Source organism: Globicephala melas, chromosome 16 (assembly GCF_963455315.2).
Source record: "Globicephala melas chromosome 16, mGloMel1.2, whole genome shotgun sequence".
NCBI lineage: Eukaryota > Metazoa > Chordata > Mammalia > Artiodactyla > Delphinidae > Globicephala > Globicephala melas.
In genome coordinates this window covers 43,697,454-43,713,361 of record NC_083329.1, presented here as the reverse complement: position 1 = coordinate 43,713,361, position 15,908 = coordinate 43,697,454, and the positions used below count along the sequence as shown (strand labels likewise).

Below are 15,908 nucleotides of genomic sequence, written 5' to 3'. Positions count from 1 at the left end.
AAAGGATATGATTGAAGTGTGAAATAATAAATGAGAATGTGAATATAAATTTAATTATGTTATTCTAGAATGTTAAAATTGGGAGACATACCTTGAATTTAGTAGTAGTTATGTTAGGATTTTTTTCAAATAGTCATTTCTTTAGTAGGTGGTAAATTCTTTAAACTTTTTAATCACAGTGGGTTTGTAGACTAATAATAAAGATAGACTTGAATAATTTTAGAATGAATGTTCCAAATTTAAAAAATTCTCCTTCAAGACAGTCCTGCCTTTAAATTAAAAAAAAAAAAAAAAAAACCAAAAACAACCCTTAATATAACTGAATAGACTGAAATTTATCAAATATATCAGTTTTAACATACTTTTCTGTTATGTTTAACCAGTAGTAGGAAGAGGTTTGGTGGGTAGAAGAACATGCCAGTTTAGGAATTCCTTATTTTTAAATGACTGTCAGCAATTATACTGTTATTTCCTTGATCCCAAGATGGTGTAGATGATAAGACTCACTTTGATTTAATAACAAGATTTATTAAGATATGTGTAAGAAAAGAGAGAGAAACTGAATAGGAACTATAAGAACAAGGGAGTCACAAAAAGAGGAGTATAGAGTGCCTTTGGAAAAGGTGGTATTTTGAACTGGCAATGGGGAAAATAATAGGTAGAAAACCAAGAAGCAGAGCATATTGTGAAATAGGAGTTTATGTAAGGTGACTAGAGCATACTATATGTAGGAAGGTGGGGTGTATTTTAGCTTAGAGTATCAAACTGTAGAAGTTAATATATCAGCAGCTTGCTTTGGGACTTCCTGGCTTTTTGACATAGCATCCTTTTGGGTTAACTATTTGAATGGTTGTTTAATTTTCCAGTTTTGTATTGACTCGGAAAACACATGCTATATAACTGTAGGGGTTTATTATATTTATTAACCACAGGTAATTGAAATACAGTTTGTAGAAATTTACCTGAAAGTTCTTTAAAACTTGTGATTCAAGATTTTAGATGATTTAATTTTGGATGTTCCAGTATATTTTTGGCAATAACTTAAATTTTTGACAAAGAAATATTTGCACTTAAGAGAGAAGTCACGTTTCTTAATCACTGATTCCTAATTACTGGGGGAAAAGATTCTTCTCTTTTTATCTTTAGTTATCACATTGTCTAAAAATCGGACTCTTTTTTTGTATACCTTTTTTTCCTCTATAATAGTGGATAACAGTAACCCTTCAAATTCCTTTTTTCCATTAATAGGATTTGAGTTAATAGGAAATGTGTTTTGCTAAAGATATTTGAATTGGTTTGCTCCTGACATGAGTTCCTGTAAAATAAGCAACTTATATGATCCAGGAAGTGCTGGAGCCTTTTTTTGCTTGTTATTCTGTCCTACTCATGTCTTCCAGCTTACCATTCCGTTAAAAATATTTTCAAGGTGGTACTGTAACTTTTTTTTTTTTTTGCGGTACGCGGGCCTCTCACTGCTGTGGCCTCTCCCGTTGTGGAGCACAGGCCCCGGACGCGCAGGCCCAGTGGTCATGGCTCACGGGCCCAGCCGCTCCGCGGCAGGTGGGATCTTCCCAGACCGGGGCACGAACCCGCGTCGCAGGCAGACTCTCAACCACTGCGCCACCAGGGAAGCCCTGTAACTTTTGATTTACAGATATCTTTGTGATTGACCAAGACTGGACTGGTAGAGTGAAGAAATTCTCAGACCTCTTTATATTCTAGCTTTAACTAGTAAAGTAGAAGTAAATAGAGATGCCTGAAATTAATACAGCATTGTAAATCAACTATACTTCAATAAAAAAATAAATGAATAAATAAAAATAAGTAAATAAAGGAAGAGAGAATATCAATAAAGGAGTCCTACTGAAACTGATTAGCTTTAGTCTATTTGTGAAATTTAGATTTTTCATATGTGAAATCTAACTTAGCTTAGAAAATACATCCCTGAATAGTAGAATGGTGACAATTTTGAGAATCCTCTTTTTTGGTACATTTCCTAGTTTTTAGTTTACATGACCGGGTATTTGAAAATTCTTCTCACTTGTTTTTTGTGTCTATTTAATATATTTCCTCAGATTATTAATTTCTCAATTTCATCCTTTTTTATTGCAACATAAATGATATATAACATTGTCTTTGAGTTGTACAACATATTGATTTGTTACATTTGTATATTGCCGTATGATTGCCACATAGCATTAGTTAATACCTCTGTCACTTTGAAAATCCTCTTTTACACATATTTCTGTGCATAGAGAACATGAGTATATTTTTTTAAACACATTTTGGTTATGATTAACTGTTCTTATAAAAATAGTTTTTCTTGTAGTCAAATGTAATTTTGGTATTTATGAAATGCTTTCTTCTATTCATAGTAACACTTTGTTCAAGATAAATTATCTTTCTTTAATAGGCTGTAAGTGGGTGTAAGAACATGGTTCTAATTTAACTTTTTTTTATCTAAAATGTGTTTATTGGGATGGTTTCCCATTCATCTTGATTCCAGGGGCTTTTAGTGCTGCTTCCATCTGAAAGAGCACCCTTCTGTAAGCCTTGCTTTTCCTCCTGTAGGCTGGCAGAGGATGGTAGAGCAGCCAACACACAAAACTACTGTTTGTGCATGGCTAAAGACGGTGGTGATTTTATAGCATCCTGGGCATTTCACATCCATGAAATAGGAATTGGGGCTCTGCATCAGGCACTTCTTGTGTTTCCTCTTCTCCTCTTCTGGAGAGGGATGAAGGAGATCCTTTGCTAGAGGCATGTTCTCGTGGGGAGGTCGTCACTGTCGGAAAGCTAATTTAACTTTTTGAATAAAGTGAAGCATTTGAGATAGATGGTAATTAGCCATATCAGACTGAAAGTTATAAAATATCAGTTTCTAAAGCAGTGTATTCTTTTTCTTCTTTTTTTAAATATTTATTTATTTATTTGGCTTTGCCGGGTCTGAGTTGTGGCACACATGGGATCTTTAGTTGTGGCATGTGGGATCTAATTCCCTGACCAGGGATCAAATTCGGGTCGCCTGCATGGGAGTACGTGGACCAGCAGGGAAGTCCCTAAAGCAATGTATTCTTAATGCTTCTTAAAAATATTTAATTAAAATTTGATGAGCTACATTGTTATATGGCTCAAACTCCAAAAAGTATAGAAATATATACAGTGAGAAGTCACTTTGCACACAGGATACTATATTATAGTGATTTTTTTCTCCAGTGTATCCTTCCAGAAGTATTTTAAACATATACAAGTAAATGCTGCATATATGTATTCCTTTATTGCAAAACCTACCTACTTTGAACACTGTTCTGTATCTTGCCTTTTTTTTTTTTGTTTAACATATCATGAAGATTTTTCCATAGTGGCACAGTATTATAGTTTAACCATTTTACTTTGATGGATCCTTTGACTTGTTTCCAGTCTTTTGCTCTTACAAGTAATGTTACAAATGACTAACCGGAGATCTACCTCATTCCACCAGTGTGCTAGGGTATTTATGGGATAAGCTCCTAGAGGGGAATTGCTGAGCTTGTATGCGTTTATAATTGTGGTAGATATTGGCAGTCTGCCTGATATCTAGAGCAGTGGTTTTGAACCAGGGGCAGTTTTATTCCCCAGGGAGTCATTTGGCAGTGTCTGGAGGCATTTTTGGTTGCCACAATTTTGGGGTAGGCTGTGTTCCTGGTATGTTTAAGAGCTGTTTGATTTCAGTGAACTCTTCAGATATGTTGTTCATTTTCCCATAAGAGTAAACATGCCCTTTGTTCATCATATAAATTTCAAATACCTTTTCTCTGTTTGTCTTTCAATTTCTGAATGGCAAAAACACTATGAACATTTTAAAAAACATATTGTATGTGGTAGAAATTTTTGAGTTTTAGTTGGAAATGCCTTCCCTAGTTATTAGTTATTCAAGGATTCTTCTATCTTGGGGTGGGGAGGCATTTTATTTTGCTCATTTTGATCTTTGATGTATTTGGAATTTATCCTGGTATAAGTTATAAATACAACCTATTTTTTCCAGATCACTAGTTAATCATACTAACACCATTTAATAATAATCCATCTTTTTCTACTGGTTTAAAATACCATTATCACATACAAGCTTCTCATGTTTTTGACTTTAAAGTATGTTTTAATGGAATTACTATCCCAAAGAGATATCTGCACTCCTATGTTCATTGCAGCAATATTCACGATAGCCAAGATATGGAAACAACCTAAGTGTTTGTCTACAGATAAATGGATAAAGAAGATGTGCCTCTTTAAACAATGGAATGTCATTCAGCCATGAGAAAGAAGGAAATATGGATGAAACCAGAGGGCATTGTGCTAAATGCAATAAGCCAGCCAAAGAAAGACAGATACTGTGTGGTAGCACTTATACGTGGAGTCAAAAAAAGAAACCCAAAAGACAAAGCTGATCTCATAGAAACAGAATAGAATGGGGGTTTCCAGGGATTTAGGGAAGGGGGAAATGGGGAGATGTAGGTCAGAGGGTACAAACTTTCAGTTATAAGATGAATAAGTTCTGAGGAACTAATGTATAGCATGGTGACTATAGTTAATATGATATTGTATACTTGAAATTGGCTGAGAGTAGGTTTTAAGCATTCTCACTGCATACATACATACATAACTATGGTGACTATAGTTAATATGATATTGTATACTTGAAATTGGCTGAGAGTAGGTTTTAAGCATTCTCACTGCATACATACACTGCATACATACTCTAAAAATGAGTTAACTGTATGAGATGATGCATGTGTTTATTTTCTTGATCTTAGTAATCATTCCACAATGTATATGTATATCAAATAATCACATTGTATACTTTAAGTATATACAATTATACTTGTAATTTATTCCTCAATAAAGTTGGAAAAAGTATAAATAAAATATGTTTTAATATCTAGTAGGATGGCAAGGTTAGTCCCTCCTTACTGATCTTATTTGGATTTTCCTTAGCAATTCTTGATTTTCTATATGAACTTTAAAATTAGCTTATATGATTAAAATAATTGTTGGTGTTTTATTATAATCTGATTTTACTTCTAGATTAATTATATCTTTTATGATGTTGAATCTTCCTTTCTGAGAACATGGGTATGTGTTTATGTGTATATCTTAGGGGTGTTTTAAAGATGTCTTTATATAGATCTTAGGCTTTTTTAGTTTATTCCTATGTTTTATTTCTTTTTTATTTGATTTGTAAGTAGGGTCTTTCATTACATTTCTAGCCAGTTGTTTGTATATATGAAAGCTTATTTTCTGTTTACTAATTTGTACTGTCACCATTTCAAGTTTTTATTGTTTTTGTTAGTTTTTAAATTGATTTTCCAATATACAACCATTATCTACAAAGAGTAATATTTTTGTTGCCGCCTTTTCAAATTATTATGCCTCTTATTTCTTTCTCTTATCTATTTGCATTTGCTAGAAACTCCAGAACAATATTAGGTAATAATGATGATAAAACACATTGTGGTAAAGTACTTTTTGTGGAAGTTTCTTGTATTTTAGGACAGATGCTTCCTTATTTCTACTTTAAACTTGAGGCTAACTTTTGGTGGATTGAGATGGATAATTCTTTTCATATTGGAAGTACTCATCTGTCTTTTTAAAGAGTTTTCATTGATAGTGAATGTAAATTTGCTAAATGCCTTTTCAGCATGATAAGACAATATGATTTTTTTTTTTCATCTTAACTCCATTAGAATGAATTATATGGGTACATCTTCCCATCTTTAACCATCCTTGCATTGCTGGGATTCCGTCCACTGCTCCTCACTCCCAGCCCTGGGTCAAGGAGTATTAGTGTTTAATATTCAGTGCTTTTTTCTGACAGGTTTATCATGTTCATTCTGATAGCTATGAGACACAAAACCAGCACTATGGAAGAAGCTTAACAAAAGAAACTCTAAAGGATGGTAAGGATTGAAAAACCATGCTTTACTGCTTTTATTACTACACAGTTATCAAAATAATTCTAAAGTGATTTCAGTTTTAATTCTCCTTTGGTATAATGATTCAGTTCACAATAAAGTCTTAACATATATGCTTCTAAAATATTTATGGCCAAGATATTATAAAAGCAGTGATAGCACAGATTTCCAGAAATAATATTCTTTTAAAGTTTATTATTAGCTCTATCCAAGATGGGGCAGAACTTAAGAGTGATGTAAATAGTTTGAAGAATTTTTATTTTATGTATACAAAATAATCATCTATAGTGTGCCCTTAACAATTAGTATTTGCCTTGGTATACTTAACCAATAGCAAGCTAATATTCAGATTGGCTGTTGTTTTTGGCCATGCTGTACAGATTGTGGGATCTTATTTCCCTGACCAGGAATCAAACCCATGTCCCCTGCAGTGGAAGCATGGAGCCCTAACCACTGGATTGCCAGGGAAATCCCCAGATTGGCTCTTTATTAAAATATTTCTCAGGCTAATATGACTATTTTTTAGCAGTTTCTGTCCCGAAGTAGGGGAACAGCAAAATTTAATTACATGTATCCATAAATTCCCCAATATGATAAAATATGCATAAATAATTTTATAAGAGGCCTAATCTGATAGGTTAAAACATGTAAACGTCTCAATTTTGAATAACATACTCAACTTGGAGTAGTACTAGTCCCCAAAGTGAGCTCAACTTTTGTGAAAAGACTGATTTAATAAATATTTTCGAGAACATAAATTAAGTACAGTTATGGTTTGGTATTTTGGTAACGGGCTGTTGACATCATTAAAAATGGTTATGATTTGACTCAAGGTTCTAGATTAGTTCTTGAATGTGATTCTAACAAATATGTAATCTTACTGTAAAATTCCTCATAGCAAATGAAGCAAATCTTGGAATCCTGTTCCTTAAGAGAATGTATAGAGAGAGCACTAAACTAGCAGTCTACCTGTAGTAAACTTTTTGTCTAAATAAGGTATTTCATGTTACATATGTGTCATTTATATGTTTTCTAGCAAGAACATCTTCACCAGAAATTAAGTTGAGTTCCAAGACTTTGTGTTTGACTAGAATTCTTATCTGTTCACTTAATTGCAGGGGCTGATGGGAGAAAATTAAAGAATTGTATCTAAGATGAGATTACTTCCCAAGTGATAGTTATTTCATAATTTCAATATAATGCTAGTATTTTCCTTTTTATAGGAGTCTCCCGTTTTTTTCATAATGGATTCTGCTTAAGAAAAGATGCTATTGCTGCCAGTATTCAGAAGATTGAGAATATTCTGCAGTGGTTTAAAAGCCAGAAGCAGCTTAACTTTTATGCAAGTTCATTACTGTTTGTTTATGAAGGTTCATCTCAGCCAACTACTGCAAAATTGAATGACAGAACTTTAGCAGAAAAGTTTTTGTCCAAAGGACAGCTCTCAGACACAGATGTACTAGAGTACAATAATAACTTTCATGTGTTAAGTTCCACAGCGAATGGAAAAATAGAGGCTTCAGTGGGCAAAAGCTTGTCCAAAATGTATGCTCGCCACAGAAAAATGTATTCAAAAAAGCATCACAGTCAGACTTCGTTGAAAGTTGAAAATATAGAGCAAGACAATGGGTGGAAAAGCATGTCACAGGAACATTTAAACGGAAACGTACTTTCCCAACTGGAAAAAGTCTTCTACCATCTTCCCACTGGTTGTCAAGAGATTGCGGAAGTAGAAGTGCGAATGATAGACTTTGCTCATGTGTTCCCTAGCAACACAGTAGATGAGGGATATGTTTATGGGCTAAAGCATTTAATTACTGTACTGCAGAGTATTTTAGACAATTGAATCCTTTGCTGCAATCTTTTAAAGGGGTGAGGCAATCATAATGAAGAGCAGCAGTTAATAACTCTGCACTTGTAATGCTGTGTAAAAAATTTGTATTGTGAGTCTACATTTTATTTGTCTTTATACTTTTGGTAGAAGGGTTAACTTTTTTATAATCTTACTCAGGAAAACTAATTATTTGTTCTTTAGAAAACTATAAAGAATAAAGAAACTTAGGAATGTTAAGCAGGGAATGTGGTGGTACGTGGCTTAAACATCTATTTGGCTTAAGCAAAATGCAAACCATTATTCAGTCATTACAAGTTTAGTTAGCTTTCTGTAGCCAATTTATTGTGAAATCTCTGTCCACCCATCCTTAACAATGAGCCATATCTAAACTCATTACATTATTAGAACACTTTCAAAAATCTAGAAAGCACAGGTTGATATCCTTAGTATTGCTATGTATGAAGTTATTAAAACTGGAGAAAATTCTACAGAAATAAGTACTGTTTCGGTTTTATATTAAAAGTTCAGACCAGCATATCAAAAGGTGCTTCTTAGAAGTAAAATGGTTTAGAATCATTGTATTCCAAAAGCAGATTTTCACTTTAATTTCCATTTATATACATATTTCAAAATACTTCTTGAAAAAGATCATTGAAATGGACAACAACAACAACAAAAGTCTTGACATTAAGGGCACTAATAATTAGTCTTGCCAAGGTTAGGGAAGAGAGAAGTTATTTGCAAGGAACAAAATGTTTTTCTTTTAAAATCTTTATGGGAAAATTGGAATTTTACTACATTGTGACAAGTATTATAAACCATATAATACCTTTTACTGCAACTTCAAAAAGGTGGATGATTGAAACTCTTCTTCTTATTTCTCCTTTAAATAACTTTTAAGAGTTTTTTTCTTTTACAATTCATGTATTTATATGTCCCCATTTAGTTAAGCAGTGGTATGAATATATGTTGCTAAAAAGTGTTTCTCAGAATTCTAATAAGCAGTGAAGGACAACATCCAGTATTGTGAGTGTTATCAAAAATACTGTGTGTATATTAGTACGTCATACAGAGTTTGGTACATGTCTAAATTTATGCTTCTGTTTCATTCTTACTTAAAACAGTTGTATATCATATTCAAGAGAGAAATTATAATTTAACTTCATGGAAGGGGGGGCAGTACTATTTTTCTTGGAAAAATTAGATTTGTAAGTATTATCTCTGTTTCACATCCACCCCTTTTAAAAAATAACTAGTTATTTGTTATTGGAAACATTCAGAACTTTGAAATTAAATTTGCAAATATGTTAAATGTTTATGTTTTCATTACTTGCACTTTGATTCACTAATAAAACATCTAAGTAGTTAACAGTTCTGCCATATTCCTGGAAATTGTTTTAGACTTGTGAACTGTTAGACTGTTTTCCTCCCAAAATTGCAAATTAAACTTTTAAATTCAAGGGCCTTCTTTTAGTGTGAAGGAAAGTATCACAATTTTATGTTTATCTCACCTTCCCAACCCTCTCTGAGTGTACTTTTGCAAGTATCTGAGCACAAAAAAAGTAACAGATGCCCTATGGATTCTGTGCTTAGTAAATTTATTAGGCCTGAATACCTTTAAAATTCATATGCATTTGTTATAGCAAAATTTGATTATTTAAAATTTTTTATTTAGAGTCAGTGTAGGTATTTTCCATAAGGACTTCATATTTTTCTCTGCTGCCTAAATGGGTATTGCCGTAGCTTTTTTTGTGGGGATGAAGTTCAAGTCATAGTTAACAGAAATTTTTTAGTTTTACTCTTTTTGTCCCACAGTGTAGACTTTTGTTGTTGTTGTTATTTGGATAGTGGTTCAATAAATCTTAAGCTCATATAATTTAAACACTATTTTGAATCTTAACAAAACAAGAGACTTTTTTTTTGTATGGGGTGGTATCAACCTATATGTACAATGAATTTAATAAATTTAATTATTATCAGATTTTTTGTGCATTTTAGCTCAATAAAGTGTGAATCAGTTCCATATTTTCTTTATCCATATTTGGAAATTTAGTTTTGTATAATCAGTGTCTTACCTTTTTGATACAGTAGATAATGTTTTGTTTTAATAAAACAAGAAACACTTTTATCTTTTGTTCTTCAGGGAAGAGATTCACATTTAATTCTGTTTGTTTACATTTTTTTCACTGTTATCCAATGCCCATTTTATGTTACTTTATAAGTAAGCTTACATGTAACAACAAGCATCTATTTGTGTTATCTACATGTGACTATTTTACTGTCTAGTCCAGTCATTTAACATTATGCTAAAATTTACCACTGTGGGGATGAATGATCACTATTCACCAAGCATATTTAAACATTTAAATGTTCAAGAAATAATAATAAGGATATAGTTTGGGTTAATAGGATTACTGTAGTGTTTTCCCCCTAGGAAATATAAATGATTTTAGTGTATTTCTTATGGAATGCACTCATGAAAAGGACTTTAAGAAATTGTGGATAGTGAATAATACATTTCTCTAATAAAAATTTAAATTGTACAATAGTTTTATAATAAAGTATTTACATTAATTGATATTTTAATATGGATGAAGTTACATAGATTCAAATAAATTAAAATTGATAATAAATGCTAAATATTTTATCTGAATAGTTTTTCAAGAAACAGTTGTGAAAATGTGTGTATTAAATGACTGTAACATGGAGCATGTGGTGTTTTCAACTCAGTATTCGTTATTTGTTTTATGTGTCTGGAAATTGTACTTACTATGCCTCTTTACACTACAATTTGCTGTTGTGGGGCTTTAGATTGTGTTCAACTGAATAAGATCTTTTCTTATGATTTTAATTGAGTATAATTTACTATTTTATGATTTCCAAGATGATGTTCTTCATATCTCTATACCGTATACACATCAAATTAATAATGTAACTTGAGAAGGTAGAATTAATTTTCAGAGATATCTCAGTTGCCATTTTCTTGTTTCATGCAACTGGAAACATATTTGTTTCTAGGACTTGGAATATTAAAGATTATGTAGGATGAAAGAAAATGGTAGAACAATGAAAGAATTTTATTTGTGAAATTACAGAAATTTTGTCCACTATTTTAAAGCATTGTCATCAGTTTAGTACCATTTGCTCTTAGTAGTTTGGCATTTGATACTTTAAAACTTGATTTGCTTTAAAAATTGTTTACAATGCTTTGTAATAATCTTCCTTATCCAGTGCCTTTAACCTTGATTTGATATATTTGTAGCCTTGGTTATCCTTCCATTACATCCTGTAATGTCTTCATAGCCTAGACTTCAATTAAAAAAAGTCAATTTGGTCATGTAAAGAGGTTGCAATTGTCTATTCATGCTTTAGGAAAACAAGTCATGTTGTGTATGGAGGCCAGGCATCTTAGTTCATTCAAAAATATAAATGTGACATTTTTAACCCCTGAATATAGTTGTGATGCAATCAGACAAAGCCCTTACCGTTTCCAGCATTCTCTCTAGATTGGGGTAGGTTGGGGGCTAAATTAAAATAGAGATATGGAGAAATGCTTATTTAAAGATAATAAAGTTAACTAGCATTCAACTTTGTGTAAAGATAAGGTAATAATTGAGTTGAGGTGAAGCAACTAACAATATGTTAAAGAGGTTAAAAATAATACTTTGCAGCATTGTAACCTCTATTTGACATTTGAGTTCAGGTAATAATTATAGATAGCATTAGAAGGTCTTAATTTTTCACTTTTGCTGGTAAAGGTACGTTTACTTAAACTGTTCATGTAGAATAGTGTTTTAACATAACATTACTGTGAAAAACATTCCATTACATATTCACAAGCAAATTACTGCACATTTTAAAAATTGTACTTTACAATTTACTGCAAATATTTTAGGGCTCAATCTTCAAATCATTTGTATTTTAAATTTGGCAATGAATATGAAATTACTTTTTTGACTTACAGAATGATTGTATTGTTACTTAAAATGCTCGTTAATATTTTAAGAAGGTTGGAGTCTCCATGTTTCTGGAGTTAATATTTAAATTCTTATTACTTATTTTGATAGTGTTTAGTAAGAGGAAATAGTACTCATGCAATTAAACAAATTAGAATATACTGTAAAGAACATTTTTAATTGTTAAATTTGTCATCACTGAGGTTAAATTTTGGCCTGGTATTCACTTACAATATATATTAACACGTTTAATTATGAAGTGAAATAGTCTTAAGTATGATGTATGATGCACCTGCATATAAATGGATATGGTGTGCACAAAGACACTTTACTGTGGGAATTGAACTGGAAGATATATGAAAGCATGTGAAATTGCACCTAAAATTGTGTGTTATTAGTGACTATGCTAAATTTATTGTACTTGATGAATGAATGTATTTAGTCAAAGTTACTTTGGTTTAAATGTCTAAACAATGTCTTTTTAAAAAACGTGTTTGTAATTTGTACTATTGATGGGGGGGTTCTTGGACTGCAGGGGTTGTTGTCAATGTGTGATTTGTGTTTTTATTTTATAGAATCATCTAATGTGATATACCGATTTTTATATAAGTGATATTTAGATAATTCTAATTACTGTATATTTGACAGCCTATTAAAATGTTTTGCATTGGAGCTTTTTTCATTAATTGTAGTATGCTAACAAACTCACAGTAGTTTGAAAATAACTTGTTCATTCAACAAATATTTGAGTACATGTTATATACCAAAAACTATAGGGATCATTAGAGATTCAAAGATGATTAAGACGGGATGTTAATGGAAAGAAGCATATGCATTGGAAATGAAAAAAGTATGTAAACTATTTTGTTTGAATATTTATTTTTTCTATCATAGTCTAAAATCTTTGGATTCAATCTAGTAGGAGAAGTAGACTATAGGAGAAACAAGTTGACTTGGCTGTGAAAATATATACTGTAATTTAAAAACACCAGGAATAGGTAAGATATTTTTGTTTGTATTTTACATGAATCAGTTACTTAATTAGTGACCAAGTTTTTTTTTTTTTTTTCCCATTCATTAATTAAAAAGAAAGAGCACAGTCCAATACCTACCTATGCCTTATCAGGCAGTGTATTTGGCCTTTGGAGATTTTAAAAAGTTGAATAAGGGATCTAGTACTTGTCCTCGAGATATGTGCTGTCTGGTAGAAGAAAACCATGTAAATGTGGGAAAAATGTTATTGGGGCTATGTTGTATACTTACCAATATCCAGCAGGGATGGAGAGGGGAATCAGTTTTGAATAGCATGTAAGGAGGTGAACAATTCACAGACTCACAGCAGTTGTGAGTCAGAGCTCTCAGAGGTGGTATGGCGTTACTCTTTTATGCTGCTGCTGTGAACTGTGGGGAGGAGCAGTTCTGTGTGAAGTACACTCCCTCAGTATCCACAGGGGATTAGTTCCAGGGGCCCCCACCTATACCAAGATCCATGGGTGCTCAAGTCCCTCATATAAAATAGCTAGTACAGTCAGCAGTCCATATCCATGGGTTTCAAATCTGCAGATACAGAGGGCCTACTGTATATTTATCTAAAAACTGTATATAAGTGGACTCATCCAGTTGAAACCATTGTTGTTCAAGGGTCAAATGTAGTTTCTTCCTTTTTAAGACAGGCTGCCTAAGGAAGGAAAAAAAAAAAAAAAAAGACTGGCTGCCTAACTGCTGAAAATAACAGGGAATCCCGTTGCCATAGTCTCCAAGTTAGGGCTAAGTATAGGAACTAAATAAAACCTGAAATGAAATAATAAGTGAAAATAATAGTATAATTAAGAGTGAAAGTAATCACTTGGGGATCTTGTTAAAAATGCAGATTCTGATTCTGCAGGCTTGTGAGGGGTCTATGATGCTCGTGGTTCATGGACCACACTTTGAATAGCAGTGTTTTCTAAAAGATTTTTTTGGGGGTGGAGTGTGTAGTGGAACTTGGATTACTTTGATCCAAGGAACAGAGCTGTTTGAAAGCCAGGAGAGTGCTGAGAAAGAAGTGGGTTTACAATGTGTGAAAATACAGCCAGCAATGGTTCAAGGTAATATGGCCATTCTCAATTGGAAGAAAAGTTCATTAGCTATGCGAGACAGACCATTAAACCTTCCTTTGGTAACAGGTGTTAAGAATTCTGTAGTAATAGACTTGTCATTTTCTATTACTTGTATGTGAATGTTGACTACTTTGCCAACTGAAAGAAACATTTCTGCATATGCTTGTTAATTATGTTGTACTTGCCATCTAACAACATTCTAGAGATGCTTTAGGCATAAATGACATGATACGATTGGTTTAGATACTCTGAAATATTTTAAAGTCAGATCTGTGTGTTTCTAAGAGAAGTTAGTTTAAATTGTTATTAAGTTAATATAATTTGACAAACTACTTTGGGATGGGCACAAAAAAGGTGATGAATGTGGAAGCACCATGTGGACACATGTTAGTCTATGGAAGAATAAAGAGTATCACATACATTTTGAAGAATATAAACTTAAGTTAAATGTATAGGCTTAACTTACAGCTTATAATTCAAATATCCTTGTTTTTTTAAATTTGTAAAGAAACCATAATATCATAACTTTTAGTTTTCATCAGTCTTAACTTCCATTTTTCACTCCCTAGTATGATTGACCCTAATCCATCTAGGTTATGCTTGAGGCAGAGAGGACAGTCTAAGTTATGGTAGCCTGACCACTCTGTCAGCAATTATTTCTGCATAACACCTCAAAATGTAAGTGGCTTAAACAATCAACCATTCTTTATTATTTGTATGGATTTGCGAGTCAGTTGAGTTTTTCTGGGGATCTTGGCTGGACTTAGGTTTCTATCGATAAAATCAACTGGCAGGTCACCTGAGTGGAGCCTAGTGAGGATGGGTTGTGAGCTAGTCTAGTCAGGCTAGCTTAGGTATTTTCTCTTAATGGTAGTAGGGGTCCAAGAGAAGATGCTGAAACATGCTAACAGGTTTCAAGCTTGTTTGAGTCAAGGTTGCTACTATTGCCAAATCCTGAGTCAGTGTGGGAGGATACTACAGATACAGAAGGACGTGATGCTGGGAGGCCACAATGCAATCAATAGCATACTCCAATCTCAGGCCAGCTCACACAGGGCACCAGGAAACTGAGTCTTAACATATCATGGTCCATGGTTTCATCAGGAAGCAATATTGAATCAAGTTAGACAATGGATATTTAATTCTGGTGATGAAATCGGGCAGAAGGGCAAGGAGCATATGCAAATTTTAAAATCTCTTTTCTTGTTCCTTTTTTTTTTATTTCATTGAAGCTTCCACCCATGACCTCCCCTAGGTAGAACCCACTGGGCAGTTTCACAGTGTTGCCATCCTCAATTTATATATATATATATATATTTTTTTTTAATTTGAATTTTATTTTATTTATTTTTATACATCAGGTTCTTATTAGTTATCTATTTTATACATATCAGTGTATATATGTCAATCCCAATCTCCCAATTCACCCCCCACCACCACTTTCTCCCCTTGGTATCCACACGTTTGTTCTCTACATCTGTGTCTCCACTTCTGCCATGCAAACTAGTTCATCTGTACCATTTTTCTAGATTTCACATATATGCATTAATATACGATATTTGTTTTTCTCTTTCTGACTTCACTCTGTATGACAGTCTCTAGGTCCATCCACGTCTCTACAAATGACCCAATTTCGTTCCTTTTTATGGCTGAATAATATTCCATTGTATATGTGTACCACATCTTCTTTATCCATTCATCTGTCGATGGGCATTTAGGTTGCTTCCATGACCTGCCTATTGTAAACAGTGCTGCAATGAACATTGGGGTGCATGTGTCTTTTTGAATTATGGTTTTCTCTGGGTATATGCCCAGTAGTGGGATTGCTGGGTCATAGGGTAATTCTATTTTTAGTTTTTTAAGGAACCTCCATACTGTTCTCCATAGTGGCTGTATCAATTTACATTTCTACCAACAGTGCAAGAGGGTTCCCTTTTCTCCACACCCCCTCCAGCATTTGTTGTTTGTAGATTTTCTGATGACATCCTCAATTTATATTACTATGTTGTTATAATTTGGGGAGTGGTTTGGTATCCTCAGCAATCTTGTGTTATTCATGAATTTCCTTGGT

At 32.9% G+C, this 15,908-nt stretch overlaps 2 protein-coding genes across 4 annotated transcripts in view; one reads left to right on the top strand and one right to left on the bottom strand.

Annotated features, from left to right (window-relative positions):
• Positions 1–12,410, top strand: part of IPMK (inositol polyphosphate multikinase) — a 41,844-nt gene extending 29,434 nt beyond the window's left edge. For all 3 annotated transcript variants that reach the window (XM_030844085.3, XM_060286411.2, XM_030844084.3), the window contains exons 5-6: positions 5,852–5,933; positions 7,172–12,410. In XM_030844085.3, the coding sequence (XP_030699945.1) occupies positions 5,852–5,933; positions 7,172–7,794 (705 nt within the window). In that variant the 3' untranslated portion in view covers positions 7,795–12,410. The remainder of the gene's footprint in view (positions 1–5,851; positions 5,934–7,171) is intronic.
• On the bottom strand, positions 2,466–2,764 carry LOC115845836 (small ribosomal subunit protein eS27-like). Its single transcript, XM_030844092.2, has one exon. It carries the CDS (start codon positions 2,762–2,764, stop codon positions 2,513–2,515), a length of 252 nt encoding a protein of 83 aa, XP_030699952.1. The 3' UTR covers positions 2,466–2,512.
• Positions 12,411–15,908: the final 3,498 nt, after the last annotated feature.